At 42.6% G+C, this 15,797-nt stretch overlaps 1 protein-coding gene across 4 annotated transcripts in view; it reads right to left on the bottom strand.

Moving 5' to 3' along the window:
- fstl5 (follistatin-like 5) overlaps positions 1–15,797 on the bottom strand; it is a 505,241-nt gene that overhangs the window by 371,265 nt on the left and 118,179 nt on the right. For 3 of the 4 annotated variants that reach the window (XM_072573241.1, XM_072573184.1, XM_072573249.1), the window contains one exon: positions 9,166–9,414. The exons of the other annotated variant lie outside the window; for it this stretch is intronic. In XM_072573241.1, the coding sequence (XP_072429342.1) occupies positions 9,166–9,414 (249 nt within the window). The remainder of the gene's footprint in view (positions 1–9,165; positions 9,415–15,797) is intronic. 4 annotated transcript variants of the gene reach the window in all.

The raw sequence follows: 15,797 nt of genomic DNA, 5'->3' as shown, positions 1-15,797 counted from the left end.
AAAATTCTCTGAATTACCTACATGACTTTGTGTAGCTCAACATCCTTTACCTTCTTGTGGGGAGCTCAGATAGCATCAGTTGCACTCAGGTGCAAGAAATAGAGATGTGGTTCAGGTTACTGTTGATCACGGGGGAGGGGAAATTGCAGACCTTGAAGTAGGAGGGCACTTGTGATGTCTTGCAGTGGGATCTCTCATCGTGGGAGCAGAGGCGGAGGTAGCTGTAATTGAGGTAGCTGTGGGAGCCGGTGGGGTTGTAATAAATGTTGGTGCTGAGTCAGTTGCTGGATGGATATAGAGGTCCAGGAAGGGGAGGGAGGTGGCAGAGATGGTCCAGGTGAACTTGAGGTCAGGGTGGAAGGTGTGGGTGAAGTTGGTGAACTTTTCAATTTCCTCGTGGGAGCACAAGGCAGCACTGATAGAGTCATCAATGTAGCAGAGGAAAACATGGGGGTTGATGCTGGTGTACCTGTGGAACAGGGACTGTTCCACATCCCCTCAGAAGAGGCGGGCATAGCCCAGATCCAAACGGGTATCAATGGTCACCCCTCTGGTTTGTAGGAAGTGGGAGGACTGAAAGGAAAAGTTGTGAGGCTGAGGATCAATTCCACCAGGTGGATGTGTGTGTCAGTGGAGAGCTACTAGAGGGAAAGGAAGAGACAGAGAACCTTGAGGTGTAGAGAGATCATTATTTAAGAAAAAGCCTTACTGCTTTCAATGATTTGGATGAGAATATACAAGGCTTGATTGCAGTAAGTTTGCAGGCAATATCATGGACAGTGAGGAAGGTTATCATAAATTGCAGCAGGACCTTGATCAGCTGGGGAAGTGGGCCGAGAAATGGCAAACGGAGTTTAATATGAGTGTGAGGTTTTGCATTTTGGAAAGTCCAGTCAAGTTAGGAGTTTCATGGTGAATGGTAGAGCCTTAAGGAGTGTCATGGAACAGAGGGATCTTGGAGTTCAGGTGCACGGTTCTCTGAAAGTTGAGTCATAGAGAGACAGGGCAATGAAGGCGGCCTTTGGTATACGGACCTTCATCAGTCAGGGCACAGAGTATAGAAGTTGGGAAGTTATGTTGCTGTCATACAGGACATCGGGGAGGTCGCACTTGGATTTTGTGTTCAGTTTTGATCACCTTGTGATAGGAAGGATGTTATTAAACTGGAAAGAGTGCAGAAGATATGCACAGGGATGTTGCCTAGTCTAAACAGTCTCAGTTATAGGGAGAGGTTGGACAACCTAGGATTGTTTACTTTAGAGCATAGGAGACTGAGGGGGGGGATCTTATAGAAACATACAAGATCATGAGAGACACGGGTAGAGTGAATGCACTTTGTTTTCTTTTCCCAGGGTTGGGGAATCGAGAACTGGAGGGCATCACTTTAATGTTAGAGAGGAAAGAATAAAAGGGAACCTGAGGGGTAACTTTTTTTACACTGCGGGTGGTACACATATGGAATGAGCTGCCAGCAGAAGTGGTTGAGGTGAGTACATTCACAATAATTGAAAGGCATTTGGACAAACACATGAATAGGAAAGAATTAGAAGGATATGGGCCAAGTGCAAGGAAATGAGATTAGGGTGGATGGACATTTTGGTCAGCATGGACCAGTTTGGGCCAAAGGGCCTGTCTCCATGCTGTAGAACTCTATGACTCATTAGGCTCACCAGTCAGTAGTTAATGTTGACAATTAATGTGGTTAAGTTGTTGCAGGAGATTCTGAGAGACAGAATCTACATGCATTTGGAAAAGCAAAGATTGATTATGAATAGTCAGCATCGCTTTATGTGCGGGAGATCCTGATTCACAAATTATTTGAAGAAGTGAACAGAAAGCTAGATGAAAAGAGAGTGGTAGAACGTGTTTGCGTGGACTTTAGCAAGGACTTCGACAAAGTTCCGCATGGTAACCTGGTCAGTAAGATTACATCATATGGGATCCAGAAAGAGCTAGCTAATTGGAAACAAAAAAGCTTGCCAGAGGCTAATGGCCTGTGACCAGCAGTATGCTTCAAGAATCAGTGCTGGGTCTACTCTTGGTCATTTGTATAAATGATTTGGATGAGAATATGGGAGATATGGCCAGTGGGCAGAGGAATGGCAGATGGAGTTCAGTTCAGATAAATGGGAGGTATTGCATTCTGGAAAGACAAACCACAGCAGGACTTTCACAGTTAATGGTAGGGGCCCTGAGAGGTGTTGTTGAACAGAGACCTAGGGTGCAGGAACATGGCTCCTTGAAAGTGACACACGGGTAGACAGGATGATGATGTTTGGCATGCTTGCCTTCATTGGTCAAAGCATTGAGTACAAGAGTTGGTATGTCACATTGCAGCTGCACAAGACATTGGTAAGGCCACATTTGGAGTACTGAGTACCATTCTGGGTGCCCTGCTATAGGAAGAATGTTATTAAACTGGAAGGTGTGTAAAGAAAGACTTACAAGAATGTTACCAAGTCTGGAAAGTCTGAGAGACAAGAGAGAGGTTGGATAGGTTGGGGCTTTCCTCCCTGAAGCAGAGGAGGCTGAGGTGTGACCTTACAGACAGTTCTAAAATCATGAGGGGCATAGATAAGATGAATATTCAAGGTCTCTTCCCCAGGGTAGGGGAGTCCAAAGCTAGAGGGCATAGAGTTAAGGTGAGGGGAAAGCATTAAAAGGGTCTTGACACGGAGGCTGGTGGGTGTATGGAACAAGCTGCTAACTGAAGTGGTAGAGGCAGGTACAATCATAACATATACCTGTCCAAATGTCTTTTACTTAGATAGGAGTGGTTGAGAAGGATATGGGCCAAATGAAGGAAAATGGTTCAGTGTAGGAAACGTGGTCGGCACGGACTAATTGGGTCAAAGGTCCTGTTTCCTTGCTGCTGGCTCTGTGATTGTGATATTTAAAGCATACCTCCCAATAAGGTGCACTGGTGTCAAGCAAAACAATCACATTAATTACTTAATTACCTTTCTCTTACCCCTCTGAAGGGAAATCTAGTTCACTTGATAAATTACTGAACAATTGCTCCAGATGACCATGTAGAGTTCGTCATTTCCATGTCTAATGGCACACAAAACAGAGAAAGTGTGTTCTTAAGACTGTTTCTGTGGCCATTTCATCCTGGAACAGGATAATAGCTTGCCACAAAAGGGTGTAGCTTGCAGGCTGTCATTCCACATCAAGTGTGCCTAACCTAGACACACAGCCATTCGTTTTGTCTGCCATGGGTGTGCTGGAAAGATGTACAGGTTGATAATCAACCAGTTTTGACACATTACCAGTGCAACTTTCATAGCCATGAGGTTCTGGATTAGTCCTTAGACCCACAGCTTCGGCTTAGGGTTGTAACAAGAGCTCTTCATATTTATATTATTGATTCAAATGATATTGGAATAATTGAGCTTTTCATTGTGGCATATACTGTACTGTGTGTGAGTTTTATGTTATCTGTGAGATCACTTACCTTATCATTCCAGATGAAACCACTAAATTTATATTATGACATGGTTAGGGACCAGTAACTTATTATTGATTAAAAATAGAAAAAATTTTGAGATTCCATGTACTTTCTAAGATGTTAAAACCAAGCACTGACATATTTTGAACAAAATTAACACACAAATTCATAAATGTAAAACAATCTACACACATATTTTAACATCCAGAATTAGCACCAAAAGTTAACTGTGTGTTAAAATATATATTGGGGTTCAACACCCTACAGAGCGTAATGAAGCAGCTAAGGCATCGAGGGCATATCCCACAGCTTTCTCAGCAATCTGTCCAGGTACTCGTGACATTATGGGTCACCACATCAAATTTAAATTTTTACTCTATTTCAATTCAGTCTCTCTCAAAGGCTGTTCACCTCCAAGTGTTTCATTTCTCACTTTAAAGCTGTGGCCCACTGGATTCCTGAGACTATACTCCAAAGTCTTCACTGAAAACTCCTCCTCTTTCAATGACAGCTAGCTTCCCTTTGCTGACACTACCCCTTTGAATCTCCAAATAACAGTCTTCCAAGCGACACTACTCACTGTCTTCCAACTGGACTTTTCCAGTTACTGGTCGGGCCTTGGGTAGTGTTGTAGAACAGAGGTCCTGGTGCACAAATCATTGAAATCTCTGTCACATAGAGACAGTGGTTATAAAGGCATTTAGCACGCTTGCTTTCATTGCTCAGTCCTTCGGCTATAGGAGTTGGGACGTCATGTTGAGATTATACTGGATATTGGTGAGACCTTTGCTGGAGTACTGTGTCCAGTTCAGGTCACCCAGTTATCAAGAGGATATTATTTAGCTAGAGGCAGTTCAGAGATTTACCAGGATGTTGCATGGAATGGAAAGTTTGCATTATAAATAAAGATTGGATAGGCTGGCACTTTTTCCCTGGAATGGAGGAGATTGAGAGGTGACATTATAAAAATTATGAGGGATATAGTTAGCGTTAATGATAGGTGTACGTTCCTTAGGATGGGGGATTTCAAGACTAGGAGGCATATTTTTAAGGTGATTTAAAGAGATTTTTTTTAAAAATACATAAAGGGCATTTTTTTTACACCAATTGGAAGTGATGAATGCGGATGATAAATGTATGTTATAGATTGCAGTTTGCTTTTCATACAAAGTTGGGTACTGCATATGGACCATAAGAAAGGAAAGCATTGCTAAGAGGTCTGGTTATGTTCATTGCCTGTGAGGGGCAGTAAGATGGCAGATGAGGTATGATGGGGGAATTGACATTAGTCTCTTTTGGCAGGAAAGGTAGTAAAGTGGAATATGCCTTCGATGATGTGAAGAAGGTGCATTCATTCAAGGAACACAAAGTTATCCCATAGGTTCAAACAGCAATGGTGAAGGTAAATGGCATGATGGCCTTTATTGCAAGGGGATTGGAGGGAAGTACAGTGGTTCAATGGTCAGCACTACTGCCTCACAGTCCCAGACACCCGGCCAACTATCTGTGTGCAATTTGCACATTCTTCCCGTGTCTGCCTGGGTTTCCTTCGGGTGCTCCAGTTTCCTCCCACATTTCAAAGATGTGGATTAGCCACGCTAAATGCAGGATTGCAGGGATAGGGTGGGGGGTGTCGGGGTGCTCTTCTCAGGGTCAGTGTGGACATATTGGGCTGAATGGTCTGTTCCCACCCTGCAGGGATGCTATGATTCTGCCACAACTTATTTTAAAAATTCTGAGCCAGTTGGAAAGATTGAAAGAAAAACGAATATCTTTTCTTTTGAGAAGTGGGATTATTGACTTCCTCAGTCTTACCACTCTCAATCTACACCCAATGCTATGGGTGCTTTCTATATATTGTAGTAAGGCAATTAAAACCCTCTGCTTTTCCCCTCAGACTTAAAGACATGGTCAAACCATAAAACATGTTTAACTTGACATTAACGCAACATTCAGCTGCACAAAATGGCCTGGAGAGCCCAAACCTGAACAGCAACAAACAGAAGTTTGCCTGATAACCAACTGAGAACAGCTACCAAATGGATCCTCTGAGTTCAACAAGCCCATTTCATCACAGCAAATGGCAGCACTTCAAGATATATATTCTCTGGCTCCATCTCTGAATGACTAAAACTAACCGATCCTTAAACTGTTGTTGGAGACTGTAAGGACTGCAGATGCCAGAAGTCAGTCAATGGAGTGGAGCTGGAGATGCACAGAAGGTCAGACAGGATCGGTGGAGCAGGAAAGTTGACATTTCGGGCGAAAACCCTTCATCCTGCGCTTCTCCAGCTCCACATCTATTGACCTAAACTGTTGTTATTTGCTGACCTGAACTAATTTGAGTGACTATTAAACATTGCACAGAAGTTCCACTCTTGGTCTTCACTAGGGACAAATAAACAGCATTGGAACACTTTTTGCTTTCAATTTTTTAAAATTTTCATCCAAGTAATTCTCCACAGTGGTCAGCTTTGGAAGACAGAGACAGAGGGACACAAAAATGGATTATAACACAAAAGTGAAAGTTGATCATCAAGATTGTGTGTTCTAATGATTTTAAAAATGTCAGCAGCCTATATAACACAGAATAACTATAAGAATGGCAATCCTACACTCTTTTACCAAGCTTTGCATCAACTATTGCCATTTATTTGAATAGTTCAATATCAAACTTATTTCACCTCCTGACTCATGGTTAATCTGGTGAAACGGAGCACCCATTCCACACTGGACCTCTTAAACAATGAAATGAAAATCAAGCAGGTTCTATATAAGGTGAGTTGCAAATATTAAAATTTGTCTCAATAGTCCAAGAATGCAAATTTAAAATTAGAAAAAAAATGCACACCAATCCAAATATTGTTTGTCCATTTGATAAATACATTAAGGTTTAAAACGACAAAAAGCAAAGATGGAGTACACCAGCAAATTCTCTCGTATTTTGGCAAACAGTTATCTCATAATCTGCTGATTTTACTAATTCCCAAATGTGCTTTGTTCGAGTTGAAGACAAAAGGGAATTGATAAACTATACCCAACACTAAGCATGTGCAGCTGCTTGCCACCAAGGTGTGTGTGGCTTTGCAGCATCGAGATGGTAATCCAGAAGAGTTAGCTTACAAGGCCTTGACTAGCTTGGTCTTTGAATCAGTAACACGAAATGAGACTCCAATAAAAAGGAAAGGGCAGAAAATGACAGATTATGCAGGCTCCAGCATCGTCAAGAATTCTCTTTCTTCAGGCTCACTGGGACCCAGAACCTTTCGGGTCACTGACTAAAGTGAGGCAGATTGGCCTTTACAAAGGAACACATTAATTCCAAGTGAAATGCCAAAATGTCTTTCTAAAATCTAGTGAGAGTCAGTCATTGATGTACAGTGGGCGACACTGAGATTACAGGCAATGCAAGTTCAGGGCAAGAATATTCAGTTTTACATTTAGCTACTTTTTATTGTTAAAGAGAAGTGCAAGAACTTACTTTGATAATATGGTCCTCACCATGGAACCATATGATATCCACAGAGATGTTATAAAACTGTGGACATCTAAATACAAGAGTAGCAATGTAGGCTAGATTACCTACAGTGTGGAAACAGGAAATTTGGCCCAGCAAGGTCTACATATACCCTCTGAAGAGTAACCAACCAGACCCATTCCCCTATGCCATATTTACCCCTGACTAATGCACCTAACACTATGGAAAATTTAGCACGGCCAATTCACCCATCCTGCACATCTTTGGATGGTGGGAGGAAACTGGAGCACCCAGAGGAAACCCACACAGACAGGGGGAGAATGTGCAAACTCCACACAGACAGTCGCCGAGGCAGTAATCAAACCCAGATGCCTGGCACTGCGAGGAAACAGTGCTAATCACTGAGCCTCCGTGCTGCCCTCTGGGTTCAAAATACATCAAGGTACTTTCAAAAATCCTTAAGAAAGGAGAGATATATGAGGAGTTGGATTAATTTAAGAAAATAATTCCAAAGCATGGAGCTCTGGCAAAAGGTAGTGCCACCCTTGGAGGGGATGGTGGGAGCTGCGCAAGAAGGATGAAGAGCTCAAAGTGTTTTGGTGGAAGTGGTAGGTGGAGGAGAGCCCTGGATTAATGCGAATGTTAAACCTGAGGTATTGAGGAACAGAGAGCCATTGGTAAGTGGGATTGATGGGTGATAAATATTTGATGATGAATGATATACAAAAACAGGTAAGTAAGTCATTGGCAAACAGAACACTCAGGGATAGAGAGAGAGAGACAGAGAGAGAGACAGAGAGAGAGAGAGAGAGAGAAAGAAAATGAGGACAATAAAGGTAGTATTCATGAATTATTTAATAAATTAGACATTTCAGTATGACAATACTTAAAGTTTAAGTACTTTATCTGTTTTGTTAAGGTTAGCCATGGACAAAATAATTCTGAATTTATCTGTCCTTTTGCATTTTCTGTATCGGAGACAGAATCAGTTTACAGATTCAAGAAACCAATAGATATCTCTGATGAAGTGCAGGGTAAAAAGCTATGGGAAGCAGGCAGGAAAGTGGCATTGAGAGCAGAATAAGACCAGCCATGATCATGACAGACTAGGCTTAAAAAGGGCTGAATTACTTTCACCTACCCCCACTAATTCTTATGTTCCTATTTTTTCCAATGAATTGACAATAAAAACTAACTTAAAGAACCTTACAAAAAATTCATGAATTTTTCAATTTTGCTCTCTTGAACTTCTGATTTTCCATACTGAACAGATTTTAATCAGTAAAGGAATCAAGGGCTATGGAGAAAAGATGGGAGAGTATTGATGGTAATCAGATCAGACATGACCTCCTGGAACAGCGAATCATACCCAGTGGCTGAATTATGCTCTACAGTCTGACATGGGGAGTCATGTCTTCAAATGCCAAGGCCCGAATCTCTCAAATTTCCTTGCTGAACCTCCCCATCTTTCTTCCCCTTAAAATTTTAAACTTTCTTTTTCGTAAAACCTCTCTTTTTGACCAAGCTTTAGGTCTGTTCTCATACCTCTTTCTGTTGTTCCGCATTAAAGTTTATTTGACAACAGTCCTGCAAGATAACAGAAATGCTGGGAAAACGCAGCAGATCAACTAGACATAGAAGAAAGCCAAGTTAATGTTTCAGGTTGATGATATTTCATCAGAATGTTCTGAAATGTTAAATGGTTTCTCTCCATAGCTGAGATTTTCCTGAGAATTTTTGCTCTGATGTCAGAAATCTGGCAGCTGCAATATTTTGTTCTCAAAATACTTCAGAGCATTTTATCAAATTAAAGGTGTTTTGGTCAAGCAGGTTGGTGGAACCATTGCTGTATAAAATGAGCTCATACCCAACTCCAATCACAGACAAGAAAATTAGAATGTTGTTTATGCTCACTGTGGTCTCGTAAACAGTACATTTATCTCAAATAACTAAAAAAAATAAATCCTTCAATTCACTTTTGCATCCTGTAATCCATTTCTTTAGAAACAGTCTTAAGAAATACAATCTTCTCATTGCTCTCATTCAGAACCATGAAACAGAAAATGTTCACTAATAAAAAAAAAGCTACTCTTTCTGTACTGCACATCACATGTATTCTTCCTCCCTCATAGCTCATTTCTGACATCCAGTTAAGTCACAGGCAAAATAATACACTTTGACTTATTTAAGTTCAGAAACATAACTTTGCAACTTATTGTTTTTTATAGATTCCTACCTTTGAAAAAGCAGTCTTCATTATGGACAACTGAATTCTTTTGTTTCTTCAAGCAAGCAGCACGATGAAGCTCACAGTGGTTTTCGTAAAGTTCCCCATCGGAACCACACACAGGTTTGTAATTGGGTTTACATCGTTCCAAGCATGCACAGTCTGCCTGCCCTGTCTCCTTGTTTACAACACAGTGTCGGCCAAGGCCACAGTACTTGTTTTCACAGGGTCCAAAATGACCATCCTGCCCATAGTACACTGAAAAGTAACAAGAACCAGATTTGCCATTATTTTCCAGTATGTATCATGTGAAAGACAACTATACATCACATCACCTTCAGCCATTTGGAGTAAGCAGTTCATGACTCATACGCTTTTAACAGATTTGCAACATAATTGCAAAACAAAGATTTTATTTAATTTGTAGCTTGGTAATCATGATAAAAAGGCAAAATATTTTGACATATTTCTGCTGATTGATCAAAATATTTCATATGAAGCAAAAAAAATCCAAAAATCACTTGTATAAGCATGTTTGTTTTCTTAATTTTTCTTCAGTCTTGATTAGTAGAGTTACTCAGACTTTACCTCCTTTTCTTTGCAGAATTTGTGTGATATTCCTTATAGCTATTGTACAACAGTTTGTACAACACCTACTTTTATGCAGGCTTACAACTTCAGGTATAGAGAAAACCAAAGTTTGGGAGAAGATGTGTAGCTCGGGTGCTCGTGGTTGTGGTTCAGGTATAGAGAAAACCATAATACCTGCAATGTCAGCATCACATTCACACAAATGCCAGGTGCAGGGTAGAGTGTCTCTTGTTTTATAATTGGTGGCACATATTTATTTCTTAGTAAAGAAGAATATCCTACAGCATCTATGCAAATGTTCAGCTCTTACAGCAATCATTATCATACTTACTCTGAACAAATTTGGCAATTTTGTGTCATTCAGTTTTGGCCCAAAGGTGATTTGTTGATGTAGATCCTCAACTACAAGGAAGTTTCTTGAACCAGCTTAATGTAACAGCTAAGATCTGCCGGTTACATTTATCCTGATATGGAATCTTGAAAGTGATGGGGTAATTTTGATTCATTGAATGAAAAAATAAGTGATTATAATTTAGCTGCTTGTTATACATCACTCCCAATTTTCATTTTTACTATTAACCATTTAAAATCAAAATGAACCCTTGGATGTTGATCCTATTCTGATTGAGAACCTGGAGATTAACAGATTAGATTCTAACCCACAGTTCCACACACACCTCAACTGCCAATACAGCATTGAATAAGAACAGCCTTTATCATACATCAAACACCAATCTTTTGTGATTTTTCTTTGCACAACTTCACAATATAATCCATTGCATTTTTGGATCTTAATGCCACTGTGTATATTTATTCATTTTATGTCTGCCTTGTCGTATAACTGCATATTCTTTAATATAATTGCAATTATATTAATATAATATAATTGCAACCTTCGCTGACCACTACATCTCCAACTTTGGTGAATTCTGCAAACTTACTAACCATACCTCCTATGTTCATATCTAAATCATTTACGTAAATGACAAAAAGCAGTGGGCCCAGCACCAATCCTTGTGGTACACCAATGGTCACAGGCCTCCAGTCTGAAAAGCAAAGATCCACCACCACCCTCTGTCTTCTACCTTTGAGCCACTCCTGTATCCAAATGGAGAGTTCTCCCTGTATTCCATGATATTGCTAACCATGATATTCCATGGAAGATTGCTAACCAATCTCCCATGGGAACCTTGTCGAACGCCTTACTGAAGTCCATATGGATCATGTCTACTGCTCTGCCCTCTTTGTTACTTCTTCAAAAAACTCAATCAAGTTCTCGAGACATGACATCCCATGCACAATGCCATGTTGACTATCCCTAATCAGTCCATGTACATCCTGTCCCTCAGGAGTCCTGCCAACAACTTGCCCACCACTGACGTCAGGCTCATCAGTCTACAGTTTCCTGGCTTGTCCTTACCACCCTTCTTAAACAGTGGCAGCATGTTAGCCAACCTCCAGTCTTCCGGCACCTCACCTGTGACTATCAATGATACAACTATCTCAACAAGGAGCCCAGGAATCACTTCCCTGGCAAGGGTAACCTTATAGAGTTTTATAAAATCACGAGGGGCATGGAAAGGATAAACAGACAAGCTCTTTTCCCTGGGGTGGGTGAGTTCAGAACGAGAGGGCATAGGTTCAGGGTGAGAGGGGAAAGATATAAAAGGGTCCTAAGGGGCAATGTTTTCATGCAGAGGGTGGTGGGTGTATGGAATGAGCTGCTGGCTGGTGGAGGCTGAAATAATTAGTACATTTAAAAGGCATCTGGATGGGTATATGAATAGGAGGGGTTTAAAGGGAGGAAGTGCAGGCAAATGGGACTGAATTGGGTTGGGATATCTGGGCAGCATGGACGAGTTGGATCAAAGGGTCTGTTTCTGTGCTGTACATTTCTATGACTCTATGACTCTAATTGCTCGTTATGCTAATACTAATCTGATCAATGCTAAGCACTAACTACATTTAAGAAACAAAGAAAATTGTTTGTCTTTAAACCAGCATTACAATATGCTCCACATTAATAAGCAAGAAACAACAGGGCAAATTTTAATTTCACCACACTTCGCTTGTCACTGGCTCATTATCATTCAAATGACGGCTTAAATGAGCTTAAAATCTCGCCTTTGTTTATACAACCAATAAAGTACATTGCTGATAAATCAGTGAGTTTCTGATTTCAGTGATTCACGATAAATGCAGGTGACAAAAGTAATCGTCCTTCGTACTTGTTAGTAACAGTTATAAATCGGCACTGATAGTCCCACTGTCACTTTTACAGCAACATCTGAGCCAATGTTGTATCTTTACTTTCTGATGAAACTGTCCAGTAGACGTTATTTCCTTGGGTGACTGTATGTGGAGATTGAATATTATCCCCATATTTGCATGGACATGCTCAGGTTCCCTCTCACTGTTCAAAGATGTGCAGGTTAGCTGGATTGGATGTAGTAAATTGCCCTGTGATTTGCAGGTTTGGTGGGTTAGCCTTGGTAACTGTGGGGTTACAGGAATGGGGAAAGAGAGCTCCTTCATTTCCCACCTCTGGTCACCTAACAGCCTCTGTAATCTTCACTACACCAAACCAGTTTGCATCCACTTAGATGATAAATTCATCGACTTAATTGCAAATGCTCTGCACAAGCTTGTCTCATGCTCATTAAGCTTTCATTTTGGCCTTGATTTCACAACTTATTCTTTTTTCTGTCTTTTGTTCTAGATTTTGTTTCTCCTTCACCGTCTCCTTGCATTGGTGCCCATCCCATTCCATCCCCCCCTGCCAGTTTAGTTTAAGGTCTCTCAACCACTCAAGCAAAAGCTCGACCCAGAACATCCGTCCCAGTCCTACCCTGGCAGAATCAGTCCAGTTTGTAATGGTCCGACCTTCCCAGAACTGCTCCCAATGCCTCAGGAATCTGAGGCCCTCCTCCAATCACCATCTCTTCAGCCATGTGTTCAGATGATACATTCTGCTATTTCTACTGACTCCCACAGGCACTGGCAATGATCCTGAGACCACTACTTTTGAGGTCCTACTTTTCAATCTCTCCTAATGCCCTGTCTTCTGCTTTTGATACTACATTGGTTATTTTTTGTAAAAAATTCTGCTGTTTATACAAATGTGTACCATGACCACCAGTTGTTTACCCTTCCCCCACTGAGACATCCCTGACCATAGCATCAGGGAGGCAACATACTATCCAAGAATCCTGTTTGCAGTTAGAGAAATGACTACCCTTACAACTGAATCCTCTATACCTACTGCAGTCACACACTTTCTTATTCCTCCCCTGTGCAACAGCTGGAGACTCCTGCACTACCTATCTGGTGGTCAGCCATTTCCTTCATGCCTGTGGAGCCATAGCCTAGATGAGCATCAATTAAAAAAAAGGATACAAAGACAATGACAGTGGTTTGAAGCAGATCCCAGAAAAGAAAGTGAAATAAGTTGAGAGTTTCTGAAACAAGTGAAAAGATTCACACGTCTGAGGCAAATTATCACACATGACAGAGGGTACGATTGTCAGATATGAAGGAATAGTAAGGTAGCCAAAACCAACTCTGTTGCTTAATCTTAAGCGACTTACATAAAGGACATGTAATTATTAAAGAAACTGAACATGAATCACGGTTCCATGCCATGGTTACCAGAAGATACAGATGAGTAGGTCAGACAGGAGAACAGTGGCAGATAGTTAACCCTTAACCCTATTAAGTATAAGGTGCTGCACTTTGGAAAGGGCAAGAAGACAAGGAAGAATAGAATAAGTAGCGACGCTCTAGGAAACTGAATGGAACAAGGTGTTCCAGCAGTGCTTATTCACAGATCCCTGAGGGCAACAAGGCAGATTGATAGCGTGGTTAAGGCAGCACATGGGACACTTAATCTGTGCCATGGCTGACAAAGCTAAGGACAGAGAGGTTAAGATGAAGCTGTGCAAAGCTTTGGTTAGGCCACAACCAGAGTGGTGTGTGCAGTTCTAGTCAGCGCATTACAGGAAGGATGTGATTACAATGGGGGATGTGCAAATGAGATTCGCCAGGCTTTATCTGGGAGGGTGGAACTCAAATGAAGGCGGCTAGATAGGCGCATGTGGTTTCCATTTACAGCAGAGAAGACCGAGGGGGTACCTGATTGAGGTGTATAAGATTATGAGAGCATGGACAGGAAGCGACTATTCCACTCGGTTGAAGGGGCAATAACAAAGGGGTATAATGTTAAGATGAAGGGCAGGAGGTTCAGTGGAGAGAGGAGAGAGAGAGAGGAAGAGAGAGAGAGATAGAGAGAGAGATAGAGAGATAGAGAGAGAGCTAGAGAGAGAGCTAGAGAGAGAGAGAGAGAGAGACACACAGAGGGAAAGAGACACAGAGAGAGAGAGAGACAGAGAGAGAGAGAGAGAGAGAGAGAGAGAGATGGGGCTTCTACATATTTGTAGCAATGGTGGAGGTGTAGAGTCCAGGTGAAGATAAGACGTTGATAGTTCAAATGAAGTAATCAATGTGAGAATGGCAGAGCAGTCACAAAAGAGAAGACAGTCCCATTGGGGTGGGAATGATGGAGAGAGGACATGGTGACAAAGGACCTAACAAGTAAAGATAAAAGGAAGGGAAAAAAATGGGAGTCGGTTCACAATTTTAAGGTGTTGAGCTCAATATTATGCTCAGAAGGTTGTGAAGTGCCTCGTATTAAGGCGTGATGTTGTTCCTCCAGTTTGTGCTGTGATTCACTACAGCACTGCAGCATGCAGAGGACAGCTAAATAGGCATGTGAGCAGAACGGTCTGTTGAAGTGACCGACAATGGGAAGGTCAGCGTCATGCTTGCGCACACACTAGAGGTCTTCCGCAAAGTGGTCACCCAGTCTGCATTTGGTTTCTCCAACGCACGTAGGCCACACGTGCATTGGGAGAAAGATGCTGGAGACCAGAGTTGAAAAATGTGGTGCTGGAAAAACACAGCAGGCCAGGCAGCATCCGAGGAGAATCGACGTTTCGGGCATAAGCCATTCTTCAGGAATGAGGCTGGTGTGCCAAGCAAGCTGAGATAAAAGGTAGGGGGGAGCGAATTTGGGGGAATAAGATAGATGGAAGGAGGTGAGGGGGAGGGTAATAGGCCGGAGAGCGGGTGGGGGCGGAGAGGTTGGGAAAAAGATTGCAGGTCAAGAGGGCGGTGCTGAATCCGGGGGTTGGAACTGAGATAAGGTGGGGGGGGAGGAAGTGAGGAAGCTGGAGAAATCTGCATTCGTCCCTTGTGGTTTGAGGGTTCCTAGGCGGAAGACGAGGCACTCTTCCTCCAGGCGTCATGTTGCCATGGTCTGGCGATGGAGGAGGCCAAGGACCTGCATGTCCTTGGAGGAGTGGGAGGGGGAGTTAAAGTGTTCAGCCACGGGGTGGTTGGATTGGTTGGTGCAGGTCTCCCAGAGGTGTTCTCTGAAATGTTCCGCAAGTAGGCGGCCTGTCTCCCCAATGTAGAGGAGACCACATCGGGTGCAGCGGATGCAGTAAATGATGTGTGTGGAGGTGCAGGTGAATTTGTGGTGGATATGGAAGGATCCATTGGGGCCTTGGAGGGAAGTGAGGGGGGAGGTGTGGGCGCAAGTTTTGCACTTCTTGCGGTTGCAGGGGAAGGTGTCAGGAGTGGAGGTTGGGTTGGTGGGGGATGTGGACCTGAAGAGGGAGTGGTCTTTCCAGAAAGCTGATAGGGGAGGGAAGGGTAATATATCCCTGGTGGTGGGGTCTGTCTGGAGGTGGCGGAAATGACGGAGGATGATACGATGAACCGGAGGTTGGTGGGGTGGAAGGTGAGGACCGGTGGGGTTCTGTCCTGGTAGCGATTGGAGGGGCGGGGTTCAAGGGTGGAGGTGCAGGAAGTGGAGGAGATGCGGTGGAGGGCATCGTTGGAGGGGAAATTGCGGGTTTTGACGAAGGCCATTTGGGTTGTTCGGTAGTGGAATTAGTCCTCCTGGAATTGGTCCTCCTGGAATTGGTCCTCCTGGAATTGGTCCTCCTGGGAGCAGATGCAGCGGAGGTGAGGAATTGGGAATGTGGGAT

Source organism: Chiloscyllium punctatum, chromosome 1 (assembly GCF_047496795.1).
Source record: "Chiloscyllium punctatum isolate Juve2018m chromosome 1, sChiPun1.3, whole genome shotgun sequence".
NCBI classification, from domain to species: Eukaryota; Metazoa; Chordata; class Chondrichthyes; order Orectolobiformes; family Hemiscylliidae; genus Chiloscyllium; species Chiloscyllium punctatum.
The sequence above is the reverse complement of the archived record's forward strand: the minus strand, read 5'-3'. Positions and strand labels throughout refer to the sequence as shown.